Source organism: Mobula birostris, chromosome 8 (assembly GCF_030028105.1).
Source record: "Mobula birostris isolate sMobBir1 chromosome 8, sMobBir1.hap1, whole genome shotgun sequence".
Taxonomy (NCBI): domain Eukaryota; kingdom Metazoa; phylum Chordata; class Chondrichthyes; order Myliobatiformes; family Myliobatidae; genus Mobula; species Mobula birostris.
In genome coordinates this window covers 69,900,526-69,928,369 of record NC_092377.1, presented here as the reverse complement: position 1 = coordinate 69,928,369, position 27,844 = coordinate 69,900,526, and the positions used below count along the sequence as shown (strand labels likewise).

The window sequence follows — 27,844 nt, the reverse complement described above, 5'->3', positions numbered from 1 at the left end:
TATATGCTTTCACAATCAGAAATTCTGTTATCATTATCAAGTCAATTATTTTTGGATTAATTGCCTCAGTGAGGCCTTTGTTGGTGATTTGGACAATTATCCTTCTCTCAGAAACCACCTCTTAACAAAGGCAACGATGGAATTCTTCATCACCTTCAGTGCATCAGCACTGGTCTGGCTAGCTATGAAAAATTGAGTTTGAAGATTATACTCTCAAATATGACAGAGCAATGGTCCCTACCCTTTTGTATTCTTCGATATGGATAACTCACGCAGTTACCTTAAAGCATGGATAGATATCATTAGCACTAGCTCTCAAACTCCTTCAAATCACAGTCAGAATTAGTAAACTACAATCAACAACTTCTCCTAGTCCAAAATTCTGCCAATGAACTTAGAGGATTTTATGGATATAGCATTGATGGCACTTCTTTGGTGCTTTAATTGTCCATGATTCTGAAGTATATGGGAAGGCAGGGTTTAATCCTGCTCAGTAGATTCATTGGAAGCTTGATACCAGATTTGGGTTCCTGGTCTTCAAGCACCCTTTTCCTCAGTTAGCTAGAGTCTGTGCTGATACATTGGAGGCAAAGATGAATTTTGTCATTGAGGTCTGCCTTTGCATTGAGGTCCCTCCTGTGATACGGACATTGATCCACATTTTCCGGGGTCGCTGCATGTCAGGCATCATTGTTGTCTGGTGGGGGTAGGGAGGCAGGTTGTTTGCCTTATATGTTCATTTACTTTCAGATGAACAAATCGCACTCACCATTGAACAAAAGCTACGGGAAGCTTATGAGGTATCTTTTGAAGAAGCATTTGTTCAATTTATTTGACTTCTCATCATTTAGTCTGACTACATTTTTCCAAATGTAAATTCCACTTCTGAATGTTTTATTATAGGGTTTTGTTAAGGACAGCCTGTACAATTTCTCAAATGTAGCTGCTTCTCCCATAAAGGTAAACACAACAACCTTTCTAACTGTTTGCTTCATTTGGATCAGCTAAAAGTGAACATGTCCCAGGCATAGTCTATAAATAAGGATGACCTATTTATGTCCCAAACTTTTTAAGTTATTTCATCCTACATGCTGATAATTTAGTCTTTTCTTAATTTCTAAAGGGGTTTACCTGACCTTTAATACATAAGGAATCACCATATCACTCATTTAACATTCTCAGTAGGAGTAAGAATGTTAAAATGAGTGTTTTGAATTAATCTTAATAAATCTCTTTATTTTCATGCCATCTGATCTCAAATCAAACTGAAAGTAGGGAAACATGCACTGTATAATGGTCTGCTGAATTAATGATCAATAGTATTTGCCAACTTCAGAAATACCAGCCCCAATTCTACTTAAAATTTGCTCACTTGCAAATTGTGTTAGTAAGTAGCCACTCGATCAGTATACACTCCTTCTCCCTCACTATGTTGACTGCCCCTGTACCTGCTGGCAGCCCCACACGTCCAGGTCCTCACCTAGAGTTTTGTTCTTCGTGAAATTTCAAATGTAGTCTTGAGAAGATCATTTTATCCTCCAACAATCATGCAAGTGACCTTACAATATTGTGACTGGTGCCTAAGGTGTTTTATTGTTTTCTCTCCCATGTTATGGTGAGCTGAACACTGCCATGAAGAGGACAGTCTTGGTGTTGGACACAATTTCCATTTGCAATCTTTGAATATTTCAGCTATTTAATTTAATTCACAAGGTCAATTGTGTTTGTGGCTGGATTGTGATTGTTGGCGGCAGTATAAGTCACGACAGTTGAGCCAAATCCTTCATTTTTACGCCTGATAATTTTCCAGTTTGAGCCAATGAATATTAAAGAGAATTATAGACCACAGTGATATTGAAATGAACATGTGTATTTTAATTGCCCCCCACCCCCACACTAAGACCCTCAAGTAACACTACTCCTGATCTAGACTTGAGACTCTCTTTTGTCACAGCTTGGCATCACACAGCGTACATCACTCCATTTCCTGTTAGGAATTCTACTGTCATAAGCATTAACTGTTTTCAAATGTCAAAAAGAGTAACCTTCACATGAAAACCAGTTTAACTATTCACTTACCAATATTTTAAAACTGAGACTCTAATAGTGTTTGTGTTGAAAATGAAATATTGTGGCCAATAAAAAAAAGTGTCAGCCAAGAATTTAACATGGGAATGTAACCATAGACAATGCATATCGCTTGATAAAATTATTTGTTTCATTGCAGATTGAAAAGCCAATATATGGGCATAAACATTCAGATTTTACAACATTTATTGCTCCTGGTGCAATCTTAAGGTAAATTTTTAAATCAGAGTTATTGATACATTTTACAGAAAAAATGATTATGTTGCTCAAAATAGCAAAAGAATGACTTCATAGACTGAATAATATTTGAATAGAAACTGGGTGTAATCTGGCAAAGGAATATAGATTAAGTTCTTAGAGATTATAAAATAATGCACTCTTCCCCCCCCCACCCCGATCCCAAATTCCCCCACTCAGCTACACATGAGGGACAATTTGCATTAGCCAATTAACCTACCAAGCAATTGTAGGAGAAAACAGGATAGTAGGGGACTCAGTTATCAGGTGTGTACTGACAAGGAGTCTCGCGCAGTGTGTTGCCTACCAGAAGCACAAGCAGGAGACCTCCCTGGATGAGCAGATAATCCTCTGGCCAGAGCTGGGTTAGATCCAATAGTAACTATCCACATCGGAACAAATGACATGGGTGAGGGCAGGCTGTCAGTTCTGCAAGACAAATTTAAAGAGTTTGGTGGGAAGCTTCGGGACGGAACTGACCAGGTGGCCTTCTCAGGAGCTCTGCCTGTGCCACACGCCAGTCCAAGTAGGATGGAGGAGATTAGAAGATTTAATGGGTGGCTCAAATCATGGTGTAGGTTTGAGGAACATAGATTAATGGGATATTGGGGCACCTTTTGGGGCAGGTGGAACTTGTACAGCCGTGATGGGTTGGATTTGAACCGGGCGGGGGTGCACTAATGTGCTGGGCAGGAATATGCTTCAGTTAGTTGAGGACTGTTTAAACTGGGGAATGAAGGAATGCAGGGGGTGGCAGGGAACTTAGAACAGGCCAGGATCAACTATTTAAACACCAAAGTGGAGAATAACACGTTAGGACATGAACTGATTATAAGCTTCAAAAATATAAAAATGGGTCAGTAATAGACTAAGCCTGTATAAATGCAAGAAGTATTAAGAATAAAAAAAAAGAGCTGGAATTATATACAAGTGCATGTAAGGATGATATAATAGCAATAAATGAAACCTGGCTGACCTCAAAGGATAGTGATGAATACAGTATTAATGGATATACTTTACTGAGGAAAAATAGGAAGATCTTGAAGGTGAAGGAGTAACCCTGTACATCAAAGAGAATTTAAACATAAGGCTGCTTATGATCGGAGATGAATCGAGACTTAGTGAAGATATCTGGGTGAGAATTGAAAGCTATAAGGATAAAGGAAAATTATTAGGTGTAAGTTATCGCACTCCCCCTCCCACCAATGCTGCTAGTGATTTAAAAAAAAACAACTCTATCAGAATATTAGAAAAGCAAGTTCTGAGGGTGATGTTATAGTTTTAGGAGACTTAAATTTCCCAAATATTGAGTGGTATTAATGGATTACAGAAAGTGAATTCACTGAGTTATTAAGTCCACACACATCAAAGTTGCTGGTGAACGCAGCAGGCCAGGCAGCATCTCTAGGAAGAGGTACAGTCGACGTTTCGGGCCGAGTCCCTTCGTCAGGACTAACTGAAGGAAGAGTGAGTAAGGGATTTGAAAGGGGGAGGGGGAGATCCAAAATGATAGGAGAAGACAGGAGGGGGAGGGATGGAGCCAAGAGCTGGATAGTTGATTGGCAAAAGGGATATGAGAGGATCATGGGACAGGAGGCCCAGGGAGAAAGAAAAGGGGGGGTGGAAACCCAGAGGATGGGCAAGGGGTATAGTGAGAGGGACAGAGGAAGAAAAAGGAGAGAGAGAAAAAGAATGTGTGTATATAAATAAATAACGGATGGGGTAAGAGGGGGAGGTGGGGCATTAGCGGAAGTTTGAGAAGTCAATGCTCATGCCATCAGGTTGGAGGCTACCTAGACGGAATATAAGGTGTTGTTCCTCCAACCTGAGTGTGGTTTCATCTTTACAGTAGAGGATGCCGTGGATAGACATATCAGAATGGGAATGGGATGTGGAATTAAAATGTGTGGCCACTGGGAGATACTGCTTTCTCTGGTGGACAGAGCGTAGGTGTTCAGTGAAACAATCTCCCAGTCAGCGTCGGGTTTCACCAATATATAGAAGGCCACATCGGGAGCACCGGCTACAGTATATCACCCCAGCTGATTCACAGGTTAAGTGTCGCCTCACCTGGAAGGACTGTCTGGGGCCCTGAATGGTGGTAAGGGAGGAAGTGTAAGGGCATGTGTTGTAAGGGAGGAGTTATTAAATGATAGTTTTTTAACCCAGTATGTAAATGCACCAACAAGGGGGGAAGCCTGTCTAGATTTGATATTCTGTAACAATCAGGACAGAATTTTGATTACGGAAGTTGTTGCATCTTTAGGAACAGGCGATCATAACATTGAAGTTTTTGAAGTTTTTTGGGAGACTATATTGATAAAAACCAAAGACATTAATTAAATTGAGTTTCAGAAAGGCAGAGTTTGTGCAGATCCGACAAAGAATTCCGAAGGTAAAATGGGAGGAACTGCTTGACCTTGAGTCAATTGAGGAACAATGGTGTCGATTTAAAGAGGTAATACATACAAGGCAGAAAATGTTCGTACCCAAGATCAGGAGAAGCAATAAAAACAACAGATCAACTACATAGATGAATAAAAATACATAAAAATTATTGAAGAAAAGACAGCTATACTGTATAAAGAGTACAGAAAAAATAGCAATATCATTAATGTAGGGCATACAAAAATATGAGAGCTATAGTCAAGAAGGAAATTTGGATTGTCATAAGGCAAGCTGAGAAGGATATTGCTGATAATGCTAAGACTGACCCCGAGAGTTGTTTTCAATGCTTTAGTAATACAAGAAAAGTCAAGAAGGAAGTTAAAGTGAATTAGGAATAATAGTGGGATGATAAATTCAGAGAAGGACACAGTGAATACTCTTAACTCATATTTTGCTGAAATATTCACCTGTGAAGATGTTAGCAATATGCCAGGAAGTGTAGGTTGTTTTAAGTGACTTAGAGATCTTAGAAAGTGAGTTCCTGCTTCAGCTGAAAAGGCTGAAAGTTAATAAATCTCCAGGGCCAGACAACATATACCCAAGGGTAGTTAAAGAGGTCTGTGATTATATATACAAACCCCTAACCTGTAGTTTTCAAAAGTCATTGAAGACTGGTGAAATCCCCAAGGAGTGGAAATGGGTTAACATTGTCCCAGTATATAAGAAGGGTGACTGCACGGACCCTGGTAACTATAGACCAGTAAGTTTAACGTGTATCATAATGGAATCATTAATTAAAAAAGAGATGGAAAAGCAGCTGAGAAGAACAGGCATGTTAGCAGAAAGCCAGCATGGGTTCAGAAAGGGGAAATCATGTTTTACTAATATGTTGGAGTTCTAGGAAGAGGCAACTAAAATTTGTGAGAACTATAGAGTGGTTGATATCATTTATTTGGACTTTCAGAAGGCTTTTGACAAGTTACTCCACAAGAGGTTAATAATCAAATTACAGGAGGTAGGCATTCAGGGTAAGGAAAATGGGTGCAGAATTGACTCAAGAACAGAAAACAACGAGTTACGGAGTTTTCACACCTAGAAGATGTTAAAAGTGAGGTTCCAAGGGAATCAGTTTTGGAGCTGTTGCGGTTTTTAATTTACATTAGTGATTTGGATAAGCACATAACAAATAAACTAGTAAAGTCTGCAGGTGACACAAAATTAGGGGGATGGGCTGATAATATTCAAGGAGCAGAATCAATACAGTTAGATCCAAACAAAATACAGATGTGGGCAGATGAAATTTATTGTAAGTAAATGCAAAATACTACATGTAGGAAGTAGAAATATTAGATACACAGTGCCTATAAAAAGTATTCACCCCTTTGGAAGTTTTCATGTTTTATTGTTTTACAACATTGAATCATAATGGATTTAATTTGGCTTTTTTGACATTGATCAACAGAAAAATTCTCTTTCATATCAAAGTGAAAACAGATCTCTACAAAGATTTGTAAATTAATTACAAACATAATACACAAAATAATTGATTGTATAAGTATTCAGCCCTTAATTTGACAAACAAAATCATTACTGGTGCAACCAATGGTTTTAGAAGTCACATAATTAGTTAAATGGAGATCACCTGTGTGCAGTCAAGGTGTTTTAATTGATTGTAGTAAAAATACACCTGTAACTGGAAGGTCCAACTGTGGGTGAGTCAGTATCCTGGCAAAAATTATGCCTTGAAGACAAAAGAACACATCAAGCAACTCTGTGAAAAGGTTATTGAAAAGCACAAGTCAGGAGATGGATACAAGAAAATTTCCAAGTTACTGAATATCTCTTTGAGTACAGTTAAGGCAATCATCAAGAAATGGAAAGAATATAGCACAGCTGTAAACCTACCTAGAGCAGGCTGTCTTCAAAAACTAAGTGACTGCTCAAGAAGGGGACAAGTGAGAGAGATCACCAAAAGACCTATAGCAACTCTGGAGGAATTACAAGCGTCAGTGGCTGAGATGGGAGAGACTGTGCATACAACTGTTGCCTGGGTGCTTCACTAGTCATAGCTCTATGGGACAGTAGTAAAGAGAAAGCCACTGTTTTGTGGGGGGGGGGGAATAAACTCTCATGAAATCTTGGCTGAAAGAAAGTTCTATGGTTTGATGAAACCAAAATTGACCTTTTTGCCCATCAGACTAAATTCTGTTTGGTGTAATCTCCTAGACTGGCCAAGTAAGTCCAAACCTCAAGTCGATTGAGAATTTGTGGCTGGACTTGAAATGGGTTGTTCACTCATGATCCCCATGCAATCTGACGGAGCTTGAGCAGTTTTGTAAAGAAAAATGGGGGGAAAATTGTAGTGTCCAGATGTGCAAAGCTGACAGAGACCTATCCACTCAGACTCAAGGCTATAATTGCTGCCCAAGGTGCATCTACTAAATACTGACTTGAAGGACATGAGTAATTATACAATCAATTATTTTGTGTTCAATAATCATAATAAATTTAGACCAATTTGTAGAAACTTGTTTTCATTTTGACACAAAAGTTTTTTCCCATTGATCAGTGTCAAAAAAGCCAAATTAAATCCATTGTGATTCAATGTTGTAAAACAATAAGACATTAAAACTTCCAAGGGAGTGGACACTTTTTAAAGGCACTATAAATATACAATGGGGGGGGGAAGTGGGGGGTCTTGAGTTAGAGAGTGCACTGTATGAAAAGGATTTGGGCACCCTGGTAGACTCATCATTCAATATGTAGACAATGCACAGAAATGATTAGGGAGTCTAACAGACTGTTGGGCTGTATAATGCGCTCAGTGGAGCTCCAGTCCAGAGATGATGCTCTTAAACTGTATAATGTGCTTGTGAGGCCACACCTTGAGTACTGTGTACAATATTGTTCTCCGTGTTTTGCGAGGGAAGTGAAGGCACTGGAGAGAGTTCAGAGAAGGACGACAAGACTCATTCCAGGTCTGCAGGGTATGAGCGAAGAAGTAAGATTGAAAGAATTAGATATGTTTAGCCTAAGTAGATGTAGAATGAAAGGACACACAACAGAAGTGTTCAAGATCCTTACAGGTGTAAGTAAGGTGGATGCCAGCTGCTACTTCAAAATTAATCCATCAGTGAGGACACGGGGCCATAGGTGGAGACTGGTTAAAGGAGGATTTCAGATGAACATCAGGAAGCATTTCTTTACACAGTAAGTTGTGGACACATGGAACAAGCTACCTAGTTGTGTGTTTGAGAGTAGTACCTTAGAGACTTTCAAAGCTAAACTCGATAGCTATTTCAACACATTACGTGAATAGGAATTTGGCAAGTTTTGATGGGCTGGGCAGTATGTTCTTGTCAAAAACTCTCTACTCAAGGCAAATGCAGTTACAGAGAAAAATGCAAACTCCACAACAACAGTACCAGAGGTGAAGATCAAAATAAATAAGATAGCAGTTCTGCTAGTTACACAACCATGACATCATCTTTTTAAAATAAAGTATTTTTTGATTGGCAGCATTATGGAGGAAAAGTGCTTTGAGGGTGCTCATCAAATATTGGCATTCTAGTTCAATTAATTGGAGGGAAAAACACTAAACATACAATTCATGGAAGTGATATACAGGTAATTGCAACTGACTATTGCTTCAGTCTCATGTACAGTATGTTGCTTTCAGATAAAATGGGTATTCATTTTCACTCTTCTACTTCTAAAGCGGGATGCCTCTTTATTTTGTGAGGCAGCAGACAAACAAAGCACATGTCAACACTCCAGCCACTCTGATTGTTCCAAAACTCTGCTCATGCTTTTTACTCTTTTTCCGTAGATATTGCCTGGCCTGTGGAGTTCCTCCAGCACTTTGTGTGCGTTGCCCTGTTCTTGCTGCCTCAGCAAATTACAAAAAAAAATAGGAAGCACCCAAACTAAAATAAACTTTCAAAAGTTTACAGGCATGCATGCTAGCATAGAAATAAGACGTTGTTATGGGAAAAGCTACTGCAGTTATAGGATCAGGTTTGGCGGCAATCATGATTAGGAATCCCGCTGCTGCCAGTTGGTAGCTCAGAACAGTTACCTTCTTCACAAAATAGAACAGTGATTTTAAAAGCATTGTATTCACATGGACTTGCGTCTCACCCATCCCAATGTCAGTGCTTCTCTACCAACCTGAGCTCCTCACTCCTCTGATTCTCACTTCTTGCAAAACCTGATTTTTATTATTCTTTCCAGCTGCCTAAGCCCTGGAATTTTTCCTTGATACTTCACTTCTCAATTTCCTTCTCCTTTAAGACACTCCTTAAAATGTTTTTTGGCACTTCTTTTGGGATTTTGTTTAGCCGTCTCAGCATGTGACTTGATCAGACTTTCATAACACTCCTGTGAAATACTAGAACAGTTTTTCTGCATTGAGAATGCTACATTGAAGATGCTGTTGGTATAATAGTCACAATGCTGATCACTTGTCTTTTCCGAACTTTAGGAAGCTTGTATGGAAAAAGTGAAGTGTTATAGTTAGATTATTTTTTGAACAATAGAAGCTAGGTCATAATATCCATTTGAGTTACAGTTCAAAGTACATTTATTATCAAAGTATGTATACGAAATAGAATCTTGAAATTCATTTTTTTACAGGCAGCCATAAAACAAAAAAACCCAATAGAGTCCATTTAAAAATGAGAGGTTGTCAAACATCCAATGTGGAGGGGGGTGGGGGGAAGAGAACAAATCATGCAAGTAATATAAAGTAAAGTTCACAAAATTGAGTCCACAGCCATGAAGCCAGTTCATTGCTGCAGCCAGTCCAGGAGCCTCTAAGTTGCAGGTCACAGCTTCACTTCAGTGCAGAAATGATAGACCTCTCGGAGCAGCAAGCTGAACGCAGGCATGTCCCTCGCCTCTCACCTCTCACCCCTCACCCCAAACAAACCAACCTTTTCAACCTGGCCCTGTGTATAAATTCAGCTAAACGTCAGCTCATTCCTCACTTCGGGCCCTGGCCCCACTGTGCCACCACAACCACACAGCCCTTTTGAAACTCTAGTTCACCAAATCCTCTGAAATGCCACAAAAATGCCAGATCGTACAGGCAATTCAAAAGCACAATTCTGAAAAGGAAGCTACAAGCTATTGATGGCAGTGATGTTGTCCTTAAAAAGAGAGATTAATAGATTTGTTTGCTGCCAGTAAAGCACTGCTGTATCTCGCCACTGCCATCTTTAAAGGCATAGGCTTATCTTCCCTCACTCATCATTCCAGTGAATAGTGCATTTCAATCCCTTTATTTCTTAGTGCCTCCTCATGAGAAGTATATATTCTCTCAGGAAGCCTGTTGCTATTTCATCTCAGTGTTTTGGCTTGGCTGACTAGTTGATCATCAGTGGGAACATTAGCCATTTTCTAATTGTTCCCCACCACCACCTTGTTATTGAGGTCCCATGAGAGTTTCTGCTCTATAACTTCCCGGCAAAAACTCCGGATGCAGGCCTTTCTGATTTGTTTTACCCACTTCTCTGAGGCAGACATGTTGCCATTCGAAGAAAATTATACTTTTAATGTCTGTATGTTGCAGAGAATGCATTCAAAACACTATCATTGTCATAATAATGAAAGGCTTATTTTAAATTTCCAGCATCACTTTCTTCTTGGCCCTTGGGCTGACTACGCTTTCCTTTGTAATTGAGCGGAGAGAGGGCTTAATGGACAGGGGCTGGGTTGCAGGTTTGTGCATTCATTTTTATCACAAATTAACATCTTGAGCAAACAATGATTTCTAATTATGTCACTTAGCAGATGACAATCCCTTGGTGTAAAAGTCTCAGTGTAATTATCTCTGACAGGATCTGCATATATAATTATTTTTAACCAAGTAACTACAACGAAATCTTTCGGGCATTTCTCCCTCCACTTCACACATGGTTCCCATAAAGCAGACAGCCACACTGTGAGGGCTGCATTTTTATGCCACTTACAAACTATTGAACAAGTCTGACACTTTACTAACACTGTACAGGAGTCTAGGTCACGTGCAATAGGGCCAATGCATTTTTAATAGAAGGTGAATTAAATCCCAATTGAAAAGTATGATATTATGTAGTAAACTGATCTCTGATCTCAGCACTAAGCTGATTGTGGACACGTGGCCAAGTGGTTAAGGCATTGGACTAGCGACCTGAAGGTCGTGAGTTCGAGCCCCAGCTGAGGGAACGTGTTGAGCAAGGCACTTAATCACACATTGCTCTGTGACGACACTGGTGCCAAGCTGTATGGGTCCTAATGCCCTTCCCTTGGACAACATTGGTGTCATGGAGAGGGGAGATTTGCAGCATGGGCAACTGCTGGTCTTCCATACAACCTTGCCCTGGCCTGCACCCTGGAGAGTGAAGACTTTTGCAAGACTAACGGATGACTTTTTTTTAATGTAGTAAGCTGAAGAAACATTGGTTTCCTTCTCCCCTGTATATATTGATATAGGTAGTTCTGCTGGCACTATTAACCACACAGTTTCAGCTAGATTTAGTTCCAATAATTTAGTAAATTGGATTGTTCTTTATTAGGTTAATTTGGAACATTGAATGTCGTTACAATTATTCAATTAAGATTGGGATTCCATACACAAATTGGAATGAATCTGATTATTCTCCAGAGACATTTAATCCATTCTTTGCTGGAACAGCCAACACTCGTGGCTGAAGTGTACTTCGTGGTTAATATCGATGTCCATCTCGACAATACAGCTGTAAGCCACTCTCACCCTTTGGGCAATGAAGACTCCACATTAAAGCTTTGTATGTTACAAAGCTGAGTGCTAAACTCTTCACACATCAAGCAGCATCTGTAGGAAGAGGTGCAGTCGACGTTTCAGGCCGAGACCCTTCGTCAGGACTAACTGAAGGAAGAGTGAGTAAGGGATTTGAAAGTTGGAGGGGGAGGGGGAGATCCAAAATGATAGGAGAAGACAGGAGGGGGAGGGATAGAGCCAAGAGCTGGACAGGTGATAGGCAAAAGGGGATATGAGAGGATCATGGGACAGGAGGTCCGGGAAGAAAGACAAGGGGGGGGGACCCAGAGGATGGGCAAGGGGTATATTCAGAGGGACAGAGGGAGAAAAGGGAGAGTGAGAGAAAGAATGTGTGTATAAAAATAAGTAACAGATGGGGTACGGGGGGAGGTGGGGCCTTAGCGGAAGTTAGAGAAGTGGATGTTCATGCCATCAGGTTGGAGGCTACCCAGATGGAATATAAGGTGTTGTTCCTCCAACCTGAGTGTGGCTTCATCATTACAGTAGAGGAGGCCGTGGATAGACATGTCAGAATGGGAATGGGATGTGGAATTAAAATGTGTGGCCACTGGGAGATCCTGCTTTCTCTGGCGGACAGAGCGTAGATGTTCAGCAAAGCAGTCTCCCAGTCTGCGTCGGGTCTCGCCAATATATAAAAGGCCACATCGGGAGCACCGGACGCAGTATATCACCCCAGCCAACTCACAGGTGAAGTGTTGCCTCACCTGGAAGGACTGTTTGGGGCCCTGAATGGTGGTAAGGGAGGAAGTGTAAGGGCATGTGTAGCACTTGTTCTGCTTACATGGATAAGTTCCAGGAGGGAGATCAGTGGGGAGGGATGGGGGGACGAATGGACAAGGGAGTCGCGTAGGGAGCGATCCCTGCGGAAAGCGGGGGGGGGGGGAGGGAAAGATATGCTTAGTGGTGGGGTCCCGTTGGAGGTGGCGGAAGTTACAGAGAATAATATGTTGGACCCGGAGGCTGGTGGGGTGGTAGGTGAGGACCAGGGGAACCCTATTCCTAGTGGGGTGGCGGGAGGATGGAGTGAGAGCAGATGTACGTGAAATGGGGGAGATGCGTTTAAGAGCAGAGTTGATAATGGAGGAAGGGAAGCCCCTTTCTTTAAAAAAGGAAGACATCTCCCTCGTCCTAGAATGAAAAGACCCGACGCAGACTGGGAGACCGCTTTGCTGAACATCTACGCTCTGTCCGCCAGAGAAAGCAGGATCTCCCAGTGGCCACACATTTTAATTCCACATCCCATTCCCATTCTGACATGTCTATCCACGGCCTCCTCTACTGTAATGATGAAGCCACACTCAGGTTGGAGGAACAACACCTTATATTCCATCTGGGTAGCCTCCAACCTGATGGCATGAACATCCACTTCTCTAACTTCCGCTAAGGCCCCACCTCCCCCCGTACCCCATCTGTTACTTATTTTTATACACACATTCTTTCTCTCACTCTCCCTTTTCTCCCTCTGTCCCTCTGAATATACCCCTTGCCCATCCTCTGGGTCCCCCCCCCCTTGTCTTTCTTCCCGGACCTCCTGTCCCATGATCCTCTCGTATCCCCTTTTGTCTATCACCTGTCCAGCTCTTGGCTCTATCCCTCCCCCTCCTGTCTTCTCCTATCATTTTGGATCTCCCCCTCCCCCTCCAACTTTCAAATCCCTTACTCACTCTTCCTTCAGTTAGTCCTGACGAAGGGTCTCAGCCTGAAACGTCGACTGTACCTCTTCCTAGAGACACTGCTTGGCCTGCTGCATTCACCAGCAACTTTGATGTGTGTTGCTTGAATTTCCAGCATCTGCAGAATTCCTGTTGTTTGCTAAACTCTTCATCTGTCTTGGCTATGCCTGACCAGTTGAGTTCCTCCATCACTTTCTGAGTGTTGGTCTGGATTTCCAGCATCTGCATAATCTCTGGTGTTTATGAATGCTAAACCCTGTTGAAATACATTTGTTGGCTCTATCCATAGACAGCGTGGTCATTTAATTGATTCTTAAAAGAATTCAGCATTACCTTGAAGAAAATTAAACTGCAACTTTGATTAAACAGATGGCTGTATAACCCATTCTGTACTGTCTGTCCATCCCTGGTCTTGATAGGGTGGATGTGGAGGGATGTCTCCTCTTGTTTAAGAATCTAAAACTAGGGAGTCAATGTTTAAAAATAGAAGAGACACGAGATTGTAGATGCTGGAATCTGGAGCAACAGAAACTGCTGGAGAGACTCAGCAGGCCATGCAGCATCTGTGGGAGGAAAGGAATTTTGCCAGCATCCTGGAGAGAGACTCTGCATCAGAGATCACACAGAACTTTTTATCTCAGTATTGTGCGTTATTCTGAACTCTTCTTCAAAGTGCAAGGAAAGCAGTCTTTGATAGGAACAGAGGAGGAAAAAGGTAGTTAAAACAAGTCGGGGTTCGACAACAATGCTATAGTCGATGGGAATTCAAAGTTGAAATTGTAACCATCAGATCTGCCCTGTTCTGAATCGCAAAACAAGCTCAAGGGCCCAGTAGCTTACTCCTGTGCCTTAAGCATTTGTTCACAATGAATCTATTCAGTTGTTTTCCTGCTCACCAGTTCATTTCCTTTATCAACAAAGAAACATGAGTAAGGCAAATGAATAATCTTTACATTATTTTTGAAGCAGGTAATATGAATAAATTAAATGTGTGTATTTGAGGATACGGTGAGAATATACAGTACAGGTTGGGATAATGGATTATATTACTGGCTTTATAAGGTAACAATTTAGTAATATTCTCCTTGCTATTAATATTTTGTGGGAACAAGCATTTATTTTGTACTTAAGTTATCTGTGTATATTTTCTCTTTTCTTTGTGTAGGTGTCCGTTCTCTCGAGGTAATATTGGCTCATACTATTTCCCAGCTGGTGACGATGACTGTTCAGATAATATTGTTACTCATCTTTACATTCCTCGTATTCAAGGTCAGTCCTCCGCTTTCCTGCAAATTTTTCACGTGGGATATTACAGCGTTTCAAAATGGGTAGAAAGAAAATGTTCTGCTTGGCTGGATATTAGTCTCAGAGATGCCACCCCCCCACCCCCACTAATGATTATTTATTGAAGGATACGGTCACGTGATTAATATGACTTTAAAGGAGTGTGTCAATGATAAGTCTTATTGCCACACTTCAAGCAAGTGAGCGGGAATAAATCAGTCGATGTACACACTGACATTTCCCCTCGCTCCAAGAAGATAATTCCCAATTATCTCTTCACAACAGAACACCTGAAATTGGAAAGTGGAAGTGAAGGAAAATTTGGGGTGAATCTGCTTTCACTGTTCCATAGTCCCTTAAATTCATGTGACTATCTTACTTTCCCAATTCACCAGACTTGCAAATTATTTTTTAACTGCATTAAAGCTACAAAACAGGGGGTAAGTATTTATCACTAAATTACCGGCAATGTAAAAATTCCTATATTTTAGTACAAATGGCTCTGAAAAGTTCTGCTGCTTTGTTCAGCCAGCTCAAATTCCATGTGATGAACTTTAAATGCTTAATTTTAAACATTCAAATTGTAATTGCCAAATTGCATTTCAAAATCAAGGAAGATATTAGCAAGACTGGGGTACTATCTTGCTAACGTTTTCCCTGATCTTAAAATGTAAATTGGCAAATTGCAATTACCATCCCAGCTTGTGATTATGCCTCTGTATATACCTTTTCAAATACAAAGGTGAAGGAAATGAGGTGAATAAAAACATTGGTTCCTTGTATAACGAAACACACAGGAAACTGATTTTTTTTTCCTTTTGTTGTTGAAGATTCCCAACGAAGGATCTTTACCGCTGCTGGTAATACTCATCTTACTGCAAGGCATCACTGGAATTTCACTGGGTCTTGTCATCTCAGCTGCATTTGACGATGAGCAATCAGCAACCCAGGTGGCTCTGGGCATCTTCTATCCCGACATTGTACTGAGCGGTGAGTGTGTAATTTAGTTAAGTAGGATTTAATTAGAATGAGTTCACGAACTGCAGACATGTCATAATTTAATGGAATCTTAAAGTTCAGCCAAACAATGTAAGAGACTGCAATGAAGGTGGCAGGTCGTCCTTCCTTTCACTCAAAGTAGCTCCTTCCACCAAAATACAACTTTCAAAAAAGATATGGTCCACCTTATTTCAGTTCAGAAATCATCATTGCAGCCATTCCGGGCCTCAGTGGCCTTGTCCACACAGCTTGTCGTCACCTTGTCCAAAATAAGACATTCGTCTCTTCCTGATAGTCTACATTATTTCCTGTTTTGTTTCTGGTATTCTCCATCTGTTGCTATTTTACTTTCCTGTTGTGTAACTCTTAAACAATTTCACCAGTCTTCTCAACATTTCCCAGGAAGTCTTTTCTTTTGCAGTTCTAATTAACTGTTAGCCAGACTGAGACGACCCTAAATTTAACAGAGGTACATCTTGGAGTTCCTGCATTGCCTTTCAGCACTGTGTTCATAAAAACAATTCCACATGGATCTTAGATGGAACTTGTTTTTATTTAGCAACTGTGCATTTGACTCGTCTCTCCCATTAAGTAACAAGCTGCGATATTCACATTATGATACCAGAGTTAGATACATCTTCAGCTTGCAAGCAGATATTAAAACACCTCAATTTAGTGGCAACTCAGTGATATTACATTGTAATAACAAGCAATTTTTGGTATTTAATAACTAATTTACTTATTGTTGTAACTTTTTCTGACATTCAAGGAACAAAGTTTTTTAAACACTTCTTAATACAACAAGACTGGCTTTGAAAATCTGTCCCAGTAAAAATTCTATCAGTACCTTCTGGAGTGTGTGTTCTCTGCACATTGTGACACTGAGGATTAAGCACAGCGACAGTGGATGTTCTATTGGATAATGGTAACCTTGAGGAGTTCTTGTCTGTATTGAAGACTTTAACAATATAATGAAAGTAGATGCCAGAGAACTGAGTATTAACACAAGTTCCAGGTCATAAGATGTGGAAATAATGTCAGTGTGTAGCATTTGAGAAATAATGCAGAAGATGTGAGATCTCGGTGACTTGATGGATAAGTGTGTCCCTTATTGCTCCTGTAAATCCATTGCTAAATTTTGAAGGCACTTTTCATGACACAAGTAATGTGGCAGCCGATTTGCTTGCAGTAAGCTTTCACAAACAGCAATGAATTGAATCCTCAAGATTTTGGTTTTCAAAAAAAATTGTTGGCTGAGAGGTTCATATTGGCAAGACCACACTGGAGATGCTTTTTATTTCAAAAATAGATTTTATTGAAAATAAAGGAAGAAACCGTGCAAAAATGTATGCAGTCAATGGTCAATATGTTCAGTAGTGTAAACTTAATTTTTCAAAAGGGAAAAACAAACATAGCACCACTGGATCTGGAGTGCGTGGACATCGTGCTGCCTCTGGTGTCCCAGGACTGGGTGGCCAATGGCCTCTGTGCTGCTCCCAGTTTCCCCAGACTGGGAGCTGGTGGATGGTGGCCTCTGTGGCTCCTGGTCTCCAGGAGTTGGGAAAAACTGAATTTCCTCCCCCCCACCCCTTGCCCAAGGGCAGTTACGTGATTTAAAACAAAAGCTGTTAAGTAACAATTTTTCAGAAATTGCCATAAAACTTGTCACTAGCACAAAGGAGTTGTAGCAAATTGGAACATGGGGAATCTTTGTATTCAGGATATTTGTATCTAGTACAGCTATCTCTAAGCTGGTCACTATTTGCCCAGCTGGTAACCAGTAATTCTGTTATTTGTTCTTTGGCATCATCAACACTCTGAACTTGTTGCTAATACTGCAGCATATACTTACTCAACACAATGGGTGGACACCCTTTAAATGTTAGGGCAGCTGAAGAGAAGGGAAGTTAGTCATAGCCTGCCACACGTCATTAAATTATTTGCATACAGCACAGTAGTTCTATGTGTGCAATTATTTGTGAAAGTAAATAATAATAAAACCAACTATACAAAGGAGTGGCTGGCAAGCTGTTGACACCATTCGAACATTACCTTTTGACTAGAACAATGGTAAATGACATACAGCAGGATTTTAGTTCTGGGGCAGAAAATTATTAGGTAATCCCTTCAACACACATCAACATTGCTGGTGAACGCAGCAGGCCAGGCAGCATCTCTAGGAAGAGGTACAGTCGACGTTTCAGGCCAAGACCCTTCGTCAGGACTAACTTAACGTTGATGTGTGTTCCTGCTGCGTTCACCAGCAACGTTGATGTGTGTTGCTTGAATTTCCAGCATCTGCAGAATTCCTGTTGTTTAGGTAATCCCTTGTATGGTTTCTCTTCGCGTTCCTTTCTTAACAGATTCTGTCATCTGCAGCCCTTTGTTGCCTCTTCCAGCCCGTGTTGCAATCTCCAGCCTTCCCTCTCTCACCTGCATGTCAATATCTGTGGAAAGTAGTTTTGCAAACTGAGTAAGGATAACCTAAAAATCTGAAAAGAACAGTCTCATTTGCTGAAAAGGGTAGATCTGACCAAATCAATGAAGGCTGTGTCATTATCACATCTAATGATTGTAACTGCTGAGAGAATTTATCAGACCTGTGAAGCAGAATGAGGGCTGGAGATAGAAAAAGTGAGGAACAAGGGAAGAGATGGAGAAAAGGGATCCAGAGGTGGAATTTTGCATTGAATATTGTCTTCAAAGCATTAGCAAAGCTAGCTTGTCTGTCAGATCCATGTGCATTGATACAGGCCTGACAGTAGGTTGAAATTCACAAGTCAGTTTGCATAATTGCAGGTCCCAAATAGATTAGGAGGGTCATTCTCAGTTTCCCACTGTGGTCCGGCAGAAGTCACAGGTTAGATCCATTCGGGGAGCAAGAAGGGTTGGAGGGAGCACAACCTCTGTTCCTGCCACTAATCTTGATCCAGATATTTGGAATTGCTCTTATATTGTGCCTCTGTACTAAGCTGTTCTTGGGCTGTAATTCAGACGAGTGATCAGAGAATGCAACGTAGTAAGTAACTTTACACTTTCACCACAATGAGGACAAAAGGGAATAAAATTTTTGGAGTGGGAGGGGGAAACAATCCAGTTCTCATGGTCCAGGTGGGTACCAACGATGTCAGAAGAACAAGGAAAGAGGTTCTGCTGCGGGAATTTTAACAGCTAGAGACTAAATTAAAACACAGAAATAAAAAGTGAATAACCTTTAGACTGCAAATTGGCACAGTGTTAATAAGATTATAGAGTAAAGAAAATATGTGGTTCAAAGATTGGTGTGGGAGAAGTGGGTTTAAATTCAAGGGACCTCGGCGCCAGTATTGAAAAAGGAGGGAGCTGATTTGATGGGATGGGCCCCACCTGAACCAAGGTCAATGGTCCTGGTGGGGTGGTGGGTTCAACAGTCTGGAAAAGTATGGATAAAGCAAAAGAGAAGGAGAGGGCAGGCGAGATTACTGAATTCCCCAGGATTAAAAAAAATATAAAAACTTAGAAAGGGATAAGAATGTACCTTCAGGCAACATGAAGACAACATTTGAAAAAAAGGATGGTGAATGCAGTCCTAATGGTGTTATATTTAAATGCACATGGTAAACAAAATAAAGCAAATGATCTTGTAGCATTGTTAGAAATTGGTAGGTATGATGTGGACAACACAAAGCTTGTGGCTGAAGGAAGATCATGGCTGGGAGCTTAACATCCAAAGGTACACATAATATTGAAAGGACAGGCAGGTGAGCAGAGGGGGTCGGGTGGCTCTATTGGTTTTAAAAAAAGACATGAAATCAAATGCTTTGGGGGAAGGAAGTGCCACATGATCAGAAGATGTACATAGAATTCTTGTGGGTACAGTTAAGAAGCGCCAAGGGTAAAATGATCCTGATGGGAGTTGTATATCGGCTTCTAAACAGTAACCAGAATATGAGGTACAAATTACAATGGGAGTTAGAAAAGGCACATAAAAGGGTCAATGTTTTCATGGTCATGGAGAATTTCAATATGCAGGTAAACTTTGAAAATCAGGTTGTTGCTGGATCCCAACAGAAGGTATTTGGAGAATGCCTACGAAATGGCTTTTTAGAGTAGCTTGTGGTCAAGACCTCTAGGGAAAAGGCAATTCTGGACTGGATGTTGTGTAATAAGTAAGATTTGATTAAGGAGCTTAAGGTAAAGGAACCCTTAGGAGGCAGTGATCATAATATCAGCTTCAGAGGGAGAAACTAAAATCATATGTATTGGTATCACAGTTGAGTAAAGGAATCTATGGAGGCATGCAAGAGAAGTTGATTAGGAGGGGACACGAGCAGAAATAATTGCCAGAGCAGCAATGGCTGGAGTATCTGGAAGGAACTGTGAAGACATCAGATCATTTCATCCCAAAGGAAAAAGAAGAGGAGAATGAGGCAACCATGGCTGACAAGGGAAGTCAAAGACAGTATAAGAACAAAAGAGAGGGCATAACAATATAGCAACAATTTCTTGGAAGCTGGAGAATAGGGAAGCTTTTTTAAAAACCAACAGAAGGCAACTAAAAAGTATTAAGGAGAGAAAAGATGAAATATGAAGGTAAACTAGCTAATAATATAAAAGAGGATACTAGAAGTTTTTTCAGATTTATAAGGAATAAAAGAGGCAAGAGTGGATATCGGACTATTGGGAAGATTATGCTGGAGAGTAGTAATGGGGGACAAAAAAATGGAGGATTAACTTAGTAAGTATTTTGTGTCAATCTTCATTATGGAAGACACCAACAATATGCCAGAAATTCAAGAGTCGGGGGTAGAAGTGAGTGCAGTTGCTATTACTAAGGAGAAGGTGCTTGGGAGGTTGAGGGGTCTGCAGATGGATAAGTCATCTGGACCAGATGGACTACACCCTAGGGTACTGAAAGAGATAGCTGAAGAGACTGTGGCAGCTTTAGTATTGGTCTTTCAAGAATCACTAGATTCCAGAATGGTTCCAGAGAACTGGAAAATTAGAAATGCCACTCCACTCTTTGAGAAAGGCAAGAGGCAAAAGACAGGAAATTATAAGCTAATTAGCCTGGCTTCAGTGGTAGGTAAGATGTTCAAGTCAATTATTAAGTATAAGGCTTCAGTTACTTGAAGCACATGATAAAATGGCTGAAGGCTTTCTTAAGGGGAAATATGTTGGAATTCTTTGGGGAAATAACAGGCATGATAGACAAAGGTGAGCCAGTGGATGTTGGTTACTTGGATTTTCAGAAGGTTTTTGACAAGCTGCTGCACATGAGGCTGCTAAACAGGATAAGAGCCCATGGTATTACAGGAAAGATACTAACACGGACAGAGATTGGCTGAATGGGAGGAGGCAAAGAGTGGGAATAAAAGGGGATTTTTTTGGTTGGCTGCTGGTGACTAGTGATGTAACCAATATAACCAATGATTTGGCCTCCACAACTGTATGTGGCAATGAGTTCAGGAGTCAGTTTTGGGACTGCTTTTCACTTATCTGTCAATGATCTGGATGACTTAATTGATAGCTTTGTGGAAACATTAGCAGACAATGAGTACAGGAGTCAGTTTTGGGACTGCTTTTCACTTATCTGTCAATGATCTGGATGACTTAATTGATAGCTTTGTGGAAACATTAGCAGACAATACAAAGCTAGATGGAGGAGCAGGCAGTGTTGAGGAAGCAGGGTGTCTGCAGAAAGACAGACAGATGAGAGGAATAGGTAAAGGAGTGGCAGCTGGAATACATGTTTGGTCACACACTTTAGTAGAAGGAATAAAGGTGTAGACTATTTTCTAATCAGAGAACGGATTCAGAAATCAGAGTTGCAGAGGAACTTGGGAGTCCTAGTGCAGGAAAGGGTAGTTCCAATAGTGGGAGGATATAATGTACCAGAAGGCGCAGCCTTAGAATGGAATGACATCCCTTTAGAACAGATGAGGAGGAAGTTCTTTAGCCAGATGGTTGTGAATCTGTGGAACTCATTGCCACATACAGTTGTGGAGGCCAAATCATTGGTTATATTTAAAGTGGAGGTTGATAAGTTCTTGGTTAGTAAGGGTGTCAAAGTTTACAGAGAGAGGGCAGGAGAATGGGGTTGAGAGAGAAAAAAAATCAGCCATGATTGAAGGGCAGATCAGACTTGATAGGCCTAATGCTGCTCCTATAACAAAATTATTTGCATTTTGTTCAACCAGAAATTTGTGCAATATTATGTCCTATCATTGTAGTGACTGATCATCAAATGCTTTATAGTGTGCCTTTATTACATCTTGCAAGAAAAATAAAAGCCAGAACTCTAGCGTACTCAGTTGGGATCAGTCAGAACTCACACCACCAGGTTCAGGAACAGTTATTGTCCCTCAACCAGCGGGCCCTTGAACTTGCCCCATCATTGAAATGTTCCCACACGACTCATCATTGAACTGTTCCTTCCTTTCAAGGACTCTTCATCTCATGTTTTTAATATTTATTGCTTATTTATGATTATGTCTTACATTTTGTCTTTGCACAGTGTGTTGTCTTTTGCACAATGGTTGAACACCCAAGTTGGTGCAGTCTTTCATTGATAGTGTTATGGTTATAATTCTATAGATTTATTGAATATGCCTGCAAGAAAATGAATCTCAGGGTTGTAGATGGTGACATATATGTATTTTGATAATAAATTTACTTAGAACTTTGATACATTGTGCCTAAAGTACCACTGCAGCAACATACCAGAAATTATAACATTCAATTGTTTCATGTTGTTCCTGCAGTAACTCATGATAAATCTTTTTCAATAAAACCAGCAAAGGAAATGATACAGCACAGAGAGAAGCCCTTCAGCCCACTGTGCTTGTTTACATTATTTGATGGATCCATTAAGTCTAGCCCACAGCACTGCTTTTTCTTCAGTCTGTAGATTTCTTTCCTTTAGATGTTTATCCAGCAAGATAATCCAGATAATAACATGCTACATAGCAAAAAAAAAACACTTCTGTTATTTTCTCTTTTCCCATTGCACCCAAATGGCAGCTGAATTTCAGGAACTGATTGAATCCAAATCTTTCCTGTTTCTTGTTTACAGGAGTCATTTGGCCAATTGAAAGCATTCCATACCCATTAAGATGCATTAGTTTAACCTTGCCACAAACCTATGCTTCAGAAGCTCTTCGAGGTATACTTTACCGAGGTAAGAAAAGTGTTTTATTTTTGAACTTGCTGCTTCAGATTGTTTGAAAATAAATTTGCGCATCTGGAAACTAATTTTCATCATCAAGAATGTTCAGATTTGCAATGTGATTATACTGAATACATACAAATATATTTTGTGCATACTTTTAAATAAACTTATTTCTGTCTCCTTTAATTGGTATTCTCCAGATTGCATCATATCAATGACCATGAAGGAGGATTTGGGCAAGAAATTGGTCCTCAGCTCTCTCATTAAATGCATGATATATGACCACTGAATTCTGCTTCTGAAATTCAAATTAATTGAATTCGGTGAAATCCAGTTTCAGAAGTAGACTATTATTATGTCACATAATAAACTTTTGCCCACCCATTAACCTGAGCAGAGGATGAAATTAATCTGTGTCTATTTGTAATCTGTTGAATTGTGCAGTATCTCCCAAGGTTAGCACAATTTCCCTAATCAGCAGCAATTATCTCTCCTTCTCAAAAAGACGGTGGTTAATTCTCCTTCTCTGAATGGCCAGACTTAAGCCTCCTTCCCTCACCAACTGGAATGAACTCTAGTTCATCCAGTACTCTGGCCATGCCCTCTTCTCACTGCTGCCATCAGGAAGGTGGTACAGGAGCCCCAGGACCCACATCACCCAGTTCAGGAACAGTTATTACCCCTCAACCATCGGGCTCTTGAACCCAGGGGACAACTTCACCCACCCCACTGAACTCTTCCCACCATCTATGGACTCACTGTCGGGGACTCCTCAGCTCGTGGTCTTGATATTTATGAATATTATTCCTTTTTTCTTTCTTTCAGTATTTGCACAGTTTGTTGTCTTCTGCACACTGGTTATCCGTCTTGTTGCGTGTGGTCTTTCATTGGTTCTACTGTGTTTCTTGTACTTGCTGTGAATGCCCGCAAGAAAATGAATCTCAGGGTTGTGTATGGTGACTTACTGTATATGTACTTTGATAAATATCTAGGATGCCTCCAATAGAGATGGCAAATTTAAAGTGTGGATGTGGTTGATGATATCAGATGGTGAGGCAAATGTATTCTGTGATGAGAAACTTAAAGCCTCTTGTGCACATCTAGTATTTTACATTGGCAGTATTTAATCAACAAAGCATCAAGTTATAAGTGTGCTTATTCTAATCAGACTTGGTAAGACTCAGTAAATTTTTCAAGATCATATGTGGTGTCATCACTGTTGAAACGAACTCCAAGTAAACACTTCTGTCATTGCCGGCAAGAACGATGCTGATCACAAAGAAAATCAGAGGGGGAGTGAAGAGAGGCAAAGGGAGCATGTGAGAGAAGATAATGAGAATCCAAAAGGATAGTGTTAGCATATAAATAGTAGGAGGGTAGTACAGGGGGGAATGCAAGGACTAAATTGGGACTTGCACATGCATGCAAAGACTATTGGTAAGGTGCTAAATTAGTACTTTGCATCCTCCTGCACCAGGGAAGAGGGGCTTCTAAAGCAATTGTGAAGGAGGAGATTATACATGTATAACAGATGTAATAAAATTTACAAATATGGGTATCACAAAAGTAGGTTGTATGTAAATCACTACAACAGAATTTTCAAGGAGAGCTGGGAGGAAATGTTAGACGACCCAGACCATAATCTTACAGGTGAAAGTTGTGGTGCCAGAGGACCAGAGAGTAGCCTGTGCTATTCACTCTCTAAATAGATTAAGAATAAACATGGGTACTGCAGGTCAGTTCGCTTAACTTTAGAAATACTAATCTAGGGTAGGATTAATAGTCACCTGAAATAAAATGGATTAATCAATCAACATGCATCTATTAAAGGTAAGTGGTGTTTAACTAATTCGAGAGAGTATTTTTATTAAGTAACATAGTTGACTGAATTACTTTCACCAGTGTGATGCACATGGACCTCCAGGGGACTTTTGATAAACTGCCACGTAAACAAGCTTAGAAACAAAACTAAAGGACATTGACATGTGAATGCAGTTGGTCTACTATCAAATTGAATGGTTGTTTCTTGGTCTGAAAGAAGATGAATTCTAGCATTGCACAGAATCAGTGTAGGAGTATTGTTTTTTGGATCTATATTAACTATTTAAAATGGGGATGAAAGACACAATTTCTAAGTACAAAACTCAGAGGTATTGGGATCTATGGGAGAAAATAGTGATAAGATGCAGCAAAATATAAACAGAAATATGAATGTGATGAATTTAATAAAGGCTATAAATATAATCTATTTCTAGAGAAATGTGTGTAAAATTTTTTTCTACAACTATAAATGGGGTGCATTGTAGAGGGATCTAGAGATCTGTGTGCACAAGTCCTTGAAACTGGTGGGGCATGTTGAGAAAGCAAGTTTCATCAAAGCCTTTAAAAGTGAATTGAAGAAATGTATGGTGGGGGGGGGGGGAGGAATTTGCAAGTCCATGCAAAAGAGGCTGCAGATAGATCTAGTGTGTTGGTCTGGTAGAGAGCCAGCATATAAACAATGTGCTAATCAGTCTCCTGTGGTATAAGCTTTCTCTGAATCCAAAGTATGATGTCATCTGAAAGACACAGCCTGAAAGATTAATTGAAATGAGTTCAACCATAACCCCATACAGAGTAAAATGAATGAGTGAGAAATAATACAAGGCAATGAAGAGTGTATAAGAGTAGGGCTAATTGGATGGGTTCTTCAAAGAACTTCTACATAATCCAACTATCTTCTGTGGTGGATATCACACTGTCAATCTACTCTCTTTCATATAAAGTTTTAAACAATTAACAATGGAGAGTTGATTTTTTTTATATGAGCAAGAGAGGAGAAAGTTAACCCTGGCTACTCCATTATAGTTGACTTTCCTCTTTTGACTAGTCAATGTTAACATTCCATATCAGGCAGGTTAGGATAAACTCTCCTTCTCTAACCATTCAAGGTTGACTCTCCCTCGAGGACCAGTTGTGATTAACTGTCCTTCACTGACCACAGTTAACTGTTCCTTGGTGACCATTCGGTCTACTGGCCCTCACTGAACAACCGTGGTTAAACACGCTACCTGATCAAGCAGGACTTACGTTCCCTTGCTGACCAGTTAGGGTTAACTGGTTGTTGACTAGTTAGGGTTAACTCTTCCCGATCTGATCCGCCTGATCATCTGACTTCTGCAAAATGCCCTGAGACCAGGAGCCTATTGTGATGAGTATTGAAACCAAATCACTCTCCAAGAAAATGTCACTGCTTTCGTTCACCATCTCCATTATACTCTAAGGCAATCCTAATTTTTGTATATCAACAGCAAAAGATGTGAATCAGAACCAAAGTTAAGACCATAGAAGACATTGGTGCTCAATTATTTTAATATTTGAAAACTTGGAATATACTGTATATTTCAAGCAAAAATTGGAAAAGAAGCCATCATTAAGGGACACCTCATCTGAAGACCTTCACTGACTTCAGCCCATCCATTTAACTTTCCATGTCCGCTCTTGTGAGAGTTTCCTGCATATTTCTGTCATTCATTAATTGTTGTAAATATGAATCAAATGCAGGGACTTATTTGCTTGTTTCCTCTCTAAACCAGTTTCCAATTCAAACCCCTGCACTGGTTATTTGTTTTTTTTTTAAAAACTGAACTGCCCTTTACGAAAGTAATGTTGTCTGAATATCTGACTTTTAATTTTGCCTAAGCTAATCCTTCTGTCAGAAGAGCTGAATGCTTTTTCAGTTTGGTGAATTAATGTCAGATCACTTCCCTAAAATTGTTCTTCATACACATCAACAACAGTTAATTTCCCGATGACTTATAATGTGTGCTTGATCGATAGTATATATGAGGGCTTCCAAATAAAATTAAGACCTTGAGCAGTTTAGAATAATGCACAAGATTTACACGGCAAATGTATATCACTCACTGGTGTTGTATTTTCACAGGAATACTGAATCTTAGCTCCTGGGTATGTACTTGGGGTTTTAGCCAAAAGAGATAAACTTCCTTCCTCAAGTCAATCCATGCAGTTGGATTAAAATGATTAAGATGTTCAGTAAATAAGGTTTGCCTGTTGTAATAATATTTCACTCATTCTAACCTATTCCCTCCAATATTATAGGGTGGGGATTTACCCATTGGCCGGTGTGGAATGGATTTGTAATCACTCTGGCTTGGAATGCATTTTTCCTTTTATTAGCAACAATAATATTGAAAGTAAGAATATAACAAAGGGAAGGAATTGTCTATTGCAAAGAATGATCAACATCCAGCATGAGGAGAAGATCTAAGGGAACAGTCAACAATTTCTTCAAATTATAATGTTGAAAATTAATGTTTGAAATTAATCTTCTGCCAAGCATAGCATGCGTTATGGTTTCTTGTTTTAAATTTAATTTTGTAGTGTAACCACTGTCAATGATAAGTGTGCTGCTATTTAAAACAAATTGAATTTTCTTCTATTAAGCTGACTGAATACTGGTGACTGATTGATACTGTGTAAAATGCTATGTCCTTGAAATGTGTAGATAGTCATGTTACTTTTGCCAAAGGAATTCCAATGGTTTTATTCAGAAGGTCGCAAGAAAAAAATTGATGACAAATGCCATTTTTCCCATCTAGCTCATCCGTTCTGAGTAAACATTTGGTTCCCTTAACAACGAGTTTATTCAGTTTTTTTCAAGATTTCTCCCTTCATTTATGTGTGGGAATTCCCAGACAACTCTGATCTGAATAATATACTGAGCTTGGAAACTGCACATCAGGTTTCCACAGAACATTTTGTTGTATATTCCTCATCATCAGAAAGATATTCAAGATAAGTGGAAAGAAATTGTGCTAACCAAAGCTAAACTGTTGGATATCATCATCACTCTTTTTCACATTCTAGGATAGTTGGCTTGAGTTGGTCGATTGAGTCTACTAATAGTTCATTAGATAATAGACTCTCAATAAAATGTGCCCAGATTTTTAATAGATCTGAAGTTATAAGGCTATTTAATGGTGTCAAAGAAATTACTGCTTTGTTATAAATGCCTATCACAAATGTCCTTTGGAAGGAAGTTTGACCTTTCCCAATCTGGTCATGTGTAACTACAGACCCACAATTGAAATCAAAGAACACTGTTCATTGGTCATTTATGGACTGGTAATGAATGTTGGCCTTTTTGGTGAGCAGGAAAGCATCAGAAAGTCAGCTCGATCACTATCAGAAATCGGCCTTTTGTGTGTGGAAAAACTACTG

The 27,844-nt window shown here is 40.0% G+C and overlaps 1 protein-coding gene across 2 annotated transcripts in view; it reads left to right on the top strand.

Moving 5' to 3' along the window:
• The window catches only part of abch1 (ATP-binding cassette, sub-family H, member 1), an 85,630-nt gene extending 58,125 nt beyond the window's left edge, over positions 1-27,505 (top strand). For both annotated transcript variants that reach the window (XM_072267076.1, XM_072267075.1), the window contains exons 13-20: positions 751-800; positions 904-960; positions 2,228-2,298; positions 10,346-10,434; positions 14,354-14,457; positions 15,303-15,462; positions 22,526-22,630; positions 26,723-27,505. In XM_072267076.1, the coding sequence (XP_072123177.1) occupies positions 751-800; positions 904-960; positions 2,228-2,298; positions 10,346-10,434; positions 14,354-14,457; positions 15,303-15,462; positions 22,526-22,630; positions 26,723-26,829 (743 nt within the window). In that variant the 3' untranslated portion in view covers positions 26,830-27,505. The remainder of the gene's footprint in view (positions 1-750; positions 801-903; positions 961-2,227; positions 2,299-10,345; positions 10,435-14,353; positions 14,458-15,302; positions 15,463-22,525; positions 22,631-26,722) is intronic.
• Positions 27,506-27,844: the final 339 nt, after the last annotated feature.